This window comes from Cnephaeus nilssonii (assembly GCF_951640355.1).
Source record: "Cnephaeus nilssonii genome assembly, chromosome: X".
Lineage (NCBI taxonomy): Eukaryota > Metazoa > Chordata > Mammalia > Chiroptera > Vespertilionidae > Cnephaeus > Cnephaeus nilssonii.
Genome location: NC_137071.1, coordinates 3,309,081 through 3,319,322, shown reverse-complemented (window position 1 = coordinate 3,319,322; position 10,242 = coordinate 3,309,081). Strand labels below are relative to the sequence as shown.

At 43.0% G+C, this 10,242-nt stretch overlaps 1 protein-coding gene across 2 annotated transcripts; it reads right to left on the bottom strand.

The window, feature by feature from the left end:
• Positions 1-479: 479 nt before the first annotated feature.
• TCEANC (transcription elongation factor A N-terminal and central domain containing) lies at positions 480-8,648 on the bottom strand. Of its 2 annotated transcripts, XM_079765911.1 has the most exons (4): positions 8,529-8,648; positions 8,089-8,165; positions 5,901-5,951; positions 480-1,910 (listed from the first exon to the last, which is right to left on the bottom strand). In XM_079765911.1, exon 4 carries the CDS (start codon positions 1,900-1,902, stop codon positions 844-846), a length of 1,059 nt encoding a protein of 352 aa, XP_079622037.1. In that variant the 5' UTR covers positions 1,903-1,910; positions 5,901-5,951; positions 8,089-8,165; positions 8,529-8,648; the 3' UTR covers positions 480-843. The 2 variants fall into 2 exon arrangements, with proteins under 2 accessions (XP_079622037.1, XP_079622038.1); XM_079765912.1 differs by lacking the exon at positions 5,901-5,951.
• Between the last annotated feature and the right edge of the window lie 1,594 nt (positions 8,649-10,242).

The following is a 10,242-nucleotide window of genomic DNA, read 5'->3' as shown; positions in this document are numbered from 1 at the left end:
CCCCAAGTGATTCCAATACGCAGCCACTGTTGATAACTACTGGCCTATTGCTATAGTAGCACTTCTCAAACTATTTTGGACAGGATCAACTTTTAGTGATAGTGGTGTGGACTTCAGCAAACGACTTTCTTAGGGTTTTTAAAATATATATATATATTTATTGATTTCAGAGAGGGAGAGGGAGAGATAGAAACATCAATGATGAGAATCATTGTTTGGCTGCCTCCTGTACGATCGAGCCCGAAACCTGGGCATGTGCCCTGACTATGACCTCCTGGTTCATAGGTCAACACTCAACTACTGAGCCACACCAACTGGGCTTCTTAGGGTTGTATAGGATTTTAAAAACAAGCATAAAAGGGTGATATAAATAAAAGGTTTTACTCCAGTTATCTGTTGTTCAGAACATTTATTTATTTTACTTTAAAAAATAATTTTATTAATTTTTAGAGAGAGGAAGGGAGGGAGAGGGAAAGAGAAACATCAATGTGAGAGTGAAACATCAATTGGCTGCTTCCTGCATGCATGCCCCCTACCAGGGACAGAGCCCGCAACCCGGGCAAGTGCCCTGACAGAGAATCCAAGAGGATGCCCAACCAACTGAATAAAGCTGTTATTTAAAAATTCATATACTTTACTTAGAAATCACATGTGAAAAGGCCAAAAATAGATACACAACATTTTAGACTGGGATTTCCTGAACGGCAAGATTTAGGTGATTTTTGTTCGTTCTCTTACTCTTTTCTGATTTTCATAATCGTAAAGTTGTTAGTCTAATATAATTTCCTGACAAAATCTATATACATTTAAGATATGTGCCAGGCCCAGAGCATTTATTTACAATTACAAGCACACCCAGTTGCTATGGTACCACTGTTCCCCACATTCATTACAGATTACATAGGTCATCATTTGTTCATCTGGGTTTGAATTCCGCACCCAACTTGGAAGGAAAAGTGTCCCTCTGTCAATTACAGTGACCTTGCAATTGAACTTCTCACAGCGTCTGCATTTGATTTTCTCTGTCGGGGTGCCCTCCATCACTTGGGGAAGGCAATGCTCCTGAATGCCAGATTCCGTGTAGGAAGCTCTCAACTGTTTCAACTCCTTGCTTGCCATGTCCATGACCGTCATTTCGGCAAACTCTCTTGGCGACATGGTCCCGGAGAGCAAGTTTTGTTGTAGGTGAGAATTTTTTGGGTTCTTCAGATTGGCAACTTTGCTTCTGATACAAGTTTTATATTTTTTGAGGTTCTTTGGATACAGGTTAAAAACGTGCTCTTCAATTTCTCTTGCAAAGTTCTGCCACAACTCGGCTTTGGGCTGATCTGCAGAAGAACTAGTTAAAGCTTCATAAAGAAGCTCTGTGCATTTCATTCTCACGGGCACTGCCGGATGTAGCAACTCACTTGATCTCTGGTCAGTGGATTGAGGGTCGCCACCCTTGACATGCTCTTCCTGACATTCCATTCCACTAGGGCTATTTTCAGGCGTAATCATTTCAGTGGCTTTTGCTAGAACATCTTGGGAAGACAGCAGAGAATCAGAACTGGAGCCTCCCACTGTCTCATCTGGACGTGAGTCATAATTCAGTCCTGAATGTTTGGCCTTTCCACCCGCAGGGAAGAATGTGGGGCTGTCCTTTGGTTTGAAATAAGGATCCTGATAAACAGCTTTCCATTTTGACAGCAGACACTTGGCCTTCTTCTTCAAAGCCACCGTGGGGCAGTTTTTGAGGACACGGTACACAGCCCTGACCACATGTGTCTGCTGGAGATGCTCCTTGGTCACGTGCAGAGTCTCTAGCTCCGTCAGGTGGTTGCCAAGATCCTCAAAGTTCCCTTCAGACATCAGTTGCTCAATAAGGGAAGCTCTGGCAGCTAGCTGGGGCTTGGCAGACATTTTCACAGCTGCAAAGAAAAAAAGAGTTTTCCATTTTCTTAGGCTTGTGTTTGCCAGTCACAGCTTCCTGATATTAGCGTGGCACTTTCTGCCAGTGACCTACATGGTGTTTGCTAAAGGAGTTGGGTAATAAAAATGGGTGTGGCATGTTAGAAAACGGGATCTGCAGTGTGGCATGGTTTAGTTTAAAAAGTTTGATTCTCAGTAGTTTTTTTTTTTAAAGCAGCACTGTAAACAGCTTCTGCATGAATGGCTGCTTAAAGATCTGCTATAACTTTTGCCACCTCAGATTTTACAAATCAGTGAGCTTCCCAAATCAAGACTGGTCACTTCCTGTGCATGGAATCTGGTGGTCATGTTGGGGATGAAATCATGCCAGTGTCAACATCAACAGGGTACGACTGAGCAAGTCTGGAAACTTCTTCCCATATTCAGCTATATAAGGGAGCTACTTGCTCATTTTATAATCTTTTTTTTAGAAATTTAAAAAAATATTTTTATTGATTTCAGAGAGGAAGGGAGAGGGAGAGAGATAGAAACATCAATAATGAGAATCACTGATTGGCTGCCTCCTGCATGCCCCACACTGGGGGTCGAGCCTACAACCCGGGCTTGTGCCCTGACCGGGAATCGAACCATGACCTCCTGGTTCATAGGTCGATGCTCAACCACTGAGCCATGGCGGCCAGGCTAATTTTATACTCTTTACATGGTACTTTTCTGAATATAAAAGAATGAGAAATAGGGCAAAAGGGGATGCTCTTTAGATGTCCCAAAGGATCTAAAGAAGTCATGAGCTAGCACAGGTTGGGAGGCAGCCGGAGCCAGGTCTGATGGGACCCCCTGTGCTGACATCTGAGTCTTCTGAACAACGGGGTAAAGTTTTAGACCAGTGGTCGGCAAACTGCGGCTCGCGAGCCACATGCAGCTCTTTGGCCCCTTGAGTTTTAAGCAAAGGCCAGCTTAGGAGTACCCTAGTTAAGTTAGTAACAATGTACCTACCTATATAGTTTAAGTTTAAAAAATGTGGCTCTCAAAAGAAATTTCAATCATTGTACTGTTGATATTTGGCTCTGTGGACTAATGAGTTTGCCGACCACTGGTTTAGACTAAGCGATCCATAGGATTTATGACATTGGACTAACTGGTCCCTAGGCTGGAGTTTGGCTCTGTTAACTTTTTTTTTTTTTTTTTTTTTTTTTTTTTTTTACTTTTAGGTGTAAAAAGTTGCTTGATGATTATATCTGAGTGAATCTCATCCCGGGCATGCAAATGTTTACTCTACCTCACCAGTCTATGTTTGTCTCCACATAATGTACACCATCATGCCTACATGACACTTGTGGATCTATGTAGATCTGCCCATCTGGCTAAACGTGAACATAAGCGTCTTGATGGCAGGGACCCTGTCTTAAAAAATTCATGGACTCCTTCCTGACTGGTTTGGCTCAGTGGATAGAGTGTCGGCCCATGGACTAAAGGGCCCCAGGTTCGATTCCGGTCAAGGGCATGTACCTTGGTTGCAGGCACATCCCCAGTAGGGGGCATGCAGGAAGCAGCTGATCAGTGTTTCTCTCTCATCGATGTTTCTAACCCTCTATCCCTCTCCCTTCCTCTCTGTAAAAAAATCAATAAAAAAATTCATGGACTCCTACTTTACAGAACTTGGTATTAAATAACCATCACTGAACATACACAGGCTAATAACACTGAAGCGATTACAGAGAGAATGAATGTAGTCTTCCTAGAAACCATCTGACAAGTGCTGTAACATGTAATGTCCTTTTAGACAGCAAATCTACTTCTATAAATTACTTTAAGGAAATGAGAGATGTGGAGGCTGGATATCTAATAATTTTCTTCAAACTAAGAAACGAGAAGGTCCCAAATGGTTAAACATGAATGTTCATAGCAGCATCCTACATAATAAAAGCCTAATATGCAAATTGTCCCCTCAACCAGGAGTTCGACCAGGAGTTCGACCAGAGGGTGGGGCCAGCCTGCCAACCACCTGCAGCTCCCCCTCTCCCCACTGGCTCTGGCCCTGATTGGACCCCCTCATCAGGCGGGGCCAACCAGCCAACCACAGGAAGGGAGGTCCCAGCTAGCAGCCAGCAGCCGCTAGGGACCCTACCTGTGCACGAATTCCGTGCACTGGGCCTCTAGTTATTCATAACAGACAAAGAGTAGGAACAACCCAAATGTCCATCAACTGATGGATGAATACACAAAATGTAGTACATCCATATAACAGAATGATATTTGGCAATACAAAGAAATGAGATTCTGCCTGGCTGGTATGGCTCAGTGGTTGAGCATCCACCTATGAACCAGGAGGTCACCGTTCGAATTCTGGTCAGGGCACATGCCCAGGTTGTGGGCTCGATCCCCAGTGTGGGGCGTGCAGGAGGCAGCCAATCAATCATTTTCTGTCACCATTGCTGGTTCTATCTCTCTCTCTCTCCCTCTCCCTTCCTCTCTGAAATCAATAAAAATATTTTAAAAAGAAAAGAAATGAGATTCTGATACACACTACAATATGGATGACCCTTGAAAACACTATGCTAAGTTAAAGGCACAGAGGACCATATATTGTGTGATTCCATTTATACGAAATGTCCAGAATAGGCAAATTCATAGAGCACAAAGGAAACTGGTGGTTGGCTAGGGCTGGGGGGTGGGGGCAACAGTGGGTGGAATGAGAAAGGGAGTGGCTGTTAAGGGGTGCAGCTTTTCTTGGGGTAGGTGGAAAATCTTCTCTAAAGGTGATTGTGGTGACAAAGTTGTGCAACTGTCAATATACTAAAACCCACACATATCATTAAAATTAACCATCTTAACCCATTTCAAGTGGTCAGTTCAGTAATGTTGAGTACATTCAGTGTTGTGCAACCAACCTCCAGAACGCTTTTCATCTTGTACACCAACGTGTACATGCCAAACAGGGGAATTGTATGGTATATAAATTATATCTGAATAAAGCTGTTATTTAAAAACAACATATAGAGTCTGAACCAAATTTTACTTAAAAATCACATGTGAAAATATATACACAAAATTTTAGACTGGGATTTTCTGAACGGCAAGATTTAGGTGATTTTGTTTGTTCTCTTCCTCTTTTCGGATTTTCTATGATGACTATGTATTATTTTTATAATCACAAAAGTTATTACTCAGATATAATTTCATGATAAACTCTATATACATTTAAAATATGTGTGTAGTCTTGTTGGTGTGGCTCAGTGGTTGAGTGTCGACCTATGAACCAGGAGGTTACGGTTAGATTCCTGGTCAGGGCACATGCCTGGGTTGCAGACTCTATTCCCCAATAGGGGTGTGCAGGAGGCAACCAATCAATGATTCTCTCTCATCATTGATGTTTCTCTCTCTCTCTCTCTCTCTCTCTCTCTCTCTCTCCCTCCCTCTCTGAGATCAATGAATATATATATATATATATATATTTTGAAAAAGATTTTAAAAATATATATGTGCCTACTGAAAAATGGCCATGTAAGTGGGCCAACAAACCTTCCCTCTGGAGTTGGAATACCGCGAAGGTGCTCCATCACCATGGCTTTGCATTCAGATTAGCATTCATAGTTTCCTCAGGAGTCTACCCTGACTCTAAAACAGTTGACTCTCCCCTCAAACTTTACCACCAAATATAAGAATTAAGTACCCTTTAAAACATTAAGCACTCTTGCCCACAACTATGAGGTTCCTTCTGGTGTTTCCCTGTTCAAGATTCCTGAGTCTTGCATTTTTACCACCAGAATGTAGACCACCTTGGCAGGTTTTTTGTGGTTTTTTTTTTTCAGTCATTTAATAGTCACGCAATGGGCCATCAATTCAGGATCTTAAGTGGCTATTTTTCTAATTACCCATTCAGTACTTCACGGCCATTGCTTTTCCTTTTTGAAGATTCCACTTCCCCCAAAAGCAAAGGCTCAGTAAACAAAGAACAGGCAATATAGCACAGAAAAATAAAAAATACACACCCTCGATTGCTGGATATTTGTCTCAAAATTGTCCGCCTGACATCTTGGGATCTGGAGGAAGTCAAGCAGCCATGTCATGATGATGAGGTCTCAAGCCCTCCCCCACTTGCTGGAAAGTATCCTAACCAAGAAGAAATATTCATCCTGCCTGCCTTCTATATTCACTCTATATGCATGAATACCAAAGAAATCAGGATGGAAATTAGCTGGAGGTTAGCAAGGTAGTTAATAAGAGACAGGTCTACAGTGCCCACATGGCGATTAGGCAATATTTAACTCAGGTCAGAATTTCTCAACGAAGGGTCAGAGTCTCAAGGAGACTCTGAAGGGGAATTGAACTGCAGCTTCAGGGCGTCAGTGCCATGAGAGCAGCAGTCTGGCATCCCAGCAAAACTTGTCCCTTACTCACATCAATCTACAGAATTGAATGCACTCATGTGTAAGCACTTTGCTCTTCATTCTGTATGTCACTCTATTTAGCTCTCCTCCATATTTATTCATTTTCCATTTTTAATTGTGGTAAATTACAGACCACAAAATTTACCATCTTAACCCTTTTCGAGTCTACAGTTCAGAGGTGTTAAGTGCATTCAGTGTTGTGCAACCAACCTCCGGAACCTTTATTTCATCTCGCAAAACAAACTTTGTGCCCTTAAACACTAACTCCCCATTCCTTTCTCTCCCCCTTCCCTGCAGCCCTGGGAAACCATCATTCTACTTCCTATATCTAGGAATTTCACTACTTTATATACCCCATATAAGGCGAATCATACAGTATTTGTCTTTTTATGACTGGCTTATTTCACTTAGCATAATATCATCAAGGTTGATCCATGTTGCAGCATGTGCCAGGATTTCCTTCCTTTTTAAGGGTGAAATATATTCCATTGAGTACAGAGGCCACATTTTGCTTATCCATTCATCCATTGATGGATACTTGGGTTGCCTCCACCTTTTGGCTTTTGTGAATAAAGATACTATGAGCACAGGGGGGTACAAATACCTCTTCAAGGCCCTGCTTTCAATTCTTTGGGTGTATACCCAGAAGTGGGATTGCTGGATCATATGGTAATTCTATTTTTAATTTTTCAAGGATCTGCCATACTGTTTTCCATTCTCCATCTTTTAAAAATATATATTTTTATTGATTTCAGAGAGGAAGGGAGAGGGAAAGAGAGACAGAAACATCAATGATGAGAGAGAATCATTGATCCGCTGCCTCCTGCAGGCCCCCTACTGGGAATCGAGCCTACAGCCTGGGCATGTGCCCTTGACCGGAATTGACCCTGGGACCCTTCAGTCCGCAGGCTGACGCTCTATCCACTGAGCCAAACCGGCTAGGGCTCTCCATCTTTTTAACAGCATTTAAATCCTGTCAAACTTTCTACTCCCCCCATGGGACAATCTGGTGAATATAAAGCACTTATTACCCTAGGCCAGTGGTTGGCAAACTCATTAGTCAACAGAGCCAAATATCAACAGTACAACGATTGAAATTTCTTTTGAGAGCCAAATTTTTTAAACTTAAACTTCTAACGCCATGTCTTCAACATAGACTTGCCCAGGCCGTGGTATTTTGTGGAAGAGCCACACTCAAGGGGCCAAAGAGCCCCATGTGGCTCGCGAGCCGCAGTTTGCCAACCACGGCCCTAGGGGGGGTCTAGTGTGGAAGCAACTGGGATACAAATTTTGAGAACTGTCATAAAAAGACAAAGTGAGCTGTGTGTCCAGTTTCGAGTTCTACATAGTTCATTTAATAAAACATTTAGTATGTGTCTAGTACATGATAGATGCTGAGCTTCAATATTCTCTGCCTCGAAGGAGCTGCCAGCTCAGTGGAATACAGACAGAAAAACTCAGCCAATTATGATCCACAAAGATAGACACGATCCACTAGGAACTCACATAGGAGGACACCGAATCTGGGCTTGCCATCATCTGACCAGCTCCAATTGCATCCTCACTGCCTTCCCGGCACTTGGTTAGAGGGGTCAGCCTCTCTCCACTTAGAGCCCTTCAGGGATTCCCTTCTGCTCTCAGGATGGAACCAAGGTCCTTGGCCAGGTAATGAAAACCCTCCTTCCAGCCCACCCCCCCTGTGCCCGGCTGAACCACCGAAGGCCCAGCCAACTTCCCAGCTCTGGGCCTTTGCTCCAGTAGCTCCCTGTGCCTGGCCTGGATCACTCACCATGAGTGGTTCTCAATCCTCACTGCAAATCCGAACCATCTGGAGAAAGTCAGCAGCAAAAACAACAACGCCAGGCCCTTGTGGGATAGAATGATATCATAATGAATTAGAATCTCCGAAGGTAGGCCTGGTATTCTGTCAGCTCTCCAGGCAATTCTGATTTAAACCAGAGCTGCCACCACTGCACAGGCATAACTCCCTGCCCGCAGCAGGAACGTCCCAGGGTCGCTGCTATCAACCCCCCGTCCTGCTCCTAGACTGAACGCACGGAACCTCTCTGACTGCGCTTTTGCTAGATGAGCCCCATTAAATCAGGAAATATTAAAAACACCTGCTGGGCACAACCAATCTGAGAACCTTCTCTATAAATGACACGTGGTGACTGCCCTGTTTTAGGTGCCAGGATGCACCCAATTCCCCATATTCATTTCCTCTCTTACCTCGTAGCAGCAGAAGGCAATGTATATTTATTGAGCAACTCCACCTGCCGTACACTCACGTCATCTTGATCCGCACAATAACCGAGACAGGCTTCTCTCCATCTTGCAGATGAGGAAACCTGTTAAAAACATCAAGTATTTGCACAGTTTTTTTCATGCTGCATATCACATTCAATTTTCTTTATTGTCTGTCTCCCCCACAAGACCCTAGGAATGACATGTTTCATTCCCTGACACACACCGGGCAAAGCCCCGGCCAATGCTCAGAATTACTCAACAAATATTTTTTGTTAAATTCAGGAGGCTCTCTCCTCTCTGCTTGTGAAGTTCATTCTTTTCATACAGATGACCCTGCTTGTACCCACTGCACCGAGCTCAGGGCCCCCTCAGCTTCTTCTACAAGAGACTAATCTCATCTCAATTTTAGTATAAAAAAATCATTAACAGCCCTAGCTGTTTTGGCTCAGTGGGTAGAACATTGGCCTGAGGACTGATGGATCCTGGGTTAGATTCTGGTCAGGGGCACATACCTCGGTTGCAGGCTCAAGCCCCTCTCTCTGTCTCTTCCCCTTCCCTTCCACTCTCTCTAAAAAAATCAATAGAAAAATATCCACAGGTGAGGATTAACAACACGGATTTAAAATAAATAAATAAATAAATAAATAAAATAAAATCATTAACAGAAATTCTAGTTAAAAACAAAAAGAAACATGGTGTCTACTGTGGGCTAATCAAGTGGGGTCCAGGAGTCAAGCCATGTGGGGATAAGGAGGTTCAAGAAGGTACAGTTCCCAGAAGTGAGGTGTGTTGAGCATGCTGGGTAGGCTTCCTGACCATTCTGTGCCTCATATTCCTCATCTACAAAATGGGGGAAATCCAACATCCTAGGATTAATATGAGAATTAAACGACATAGTCCTTATAAAGTCCTTAGAACTACACCTGTCACACAGTAAGCCTGACTGACAATTACACAGGACTACAATGAAACGGTTTACATATAGCTAGTATAATACCAGGCATTGTTCTAGAACAGGGGGTTGGTAAACTTTTTCTTTAAAAGGCCAAACAACAAATATTTTAGGCCTCACAGGCCATCCGATCTCAGTATGTACTACTCAACTCTGCTGCTCTTGCAGCAGGAACAGCAACATTGCCAATGCATAAATGAACGAGCATGGCTTTGCTCCAATCAATCTTTTTTCCTAAAGCAGGCAGGCTGGATTCAGCTGCAGGTCCCAGTTTGCTGATCCCTTTCTAGAACATTGCTGTTCAATAGAAACATAATGCAAGCCACAGATAGAATTTAAAATTGTGTAGCAGCCATGTTAACAAACAGACAGGTGAGCCCAGCCGGTGTGGCTCAGTGGTTGAGCGTTGACCTATGAACCTGGAGGTCAAGACACATGCCTGGTTACAGGCTGGGTCCCCAGTGTGGGGCTTGCAGGAGGCGGCTGATCAATTATCATCTCTCATCATTGATGTTTCTATCTCTCTCTCCCTCTCCCTTCTTCTCTAAAATCAATAATAATAATAATAAAAAAAAACACCAGACAGGTGAAATTAATAATACATTTTACTTAACCTAGTTTATCCAAAATACTGCTACTTCAACATGTGATATTAAAAAACTATTGAGCTACTTTATATTTTTCATAGTAATTCTCAAAATTTTTGCTGTTTTATACTTACTGCACAACTCAATTCGGACCAGG

Excerpts from the sequence above, each read along its gene's own strand:
- TCEANC (XM_079765911.1), bottom strand. The coding sequence starts at position 1,902 with ATGTCTGCCAAGCCCCAGCTAGCTGCCAGAGCTTCCCTTATTGAGCAA.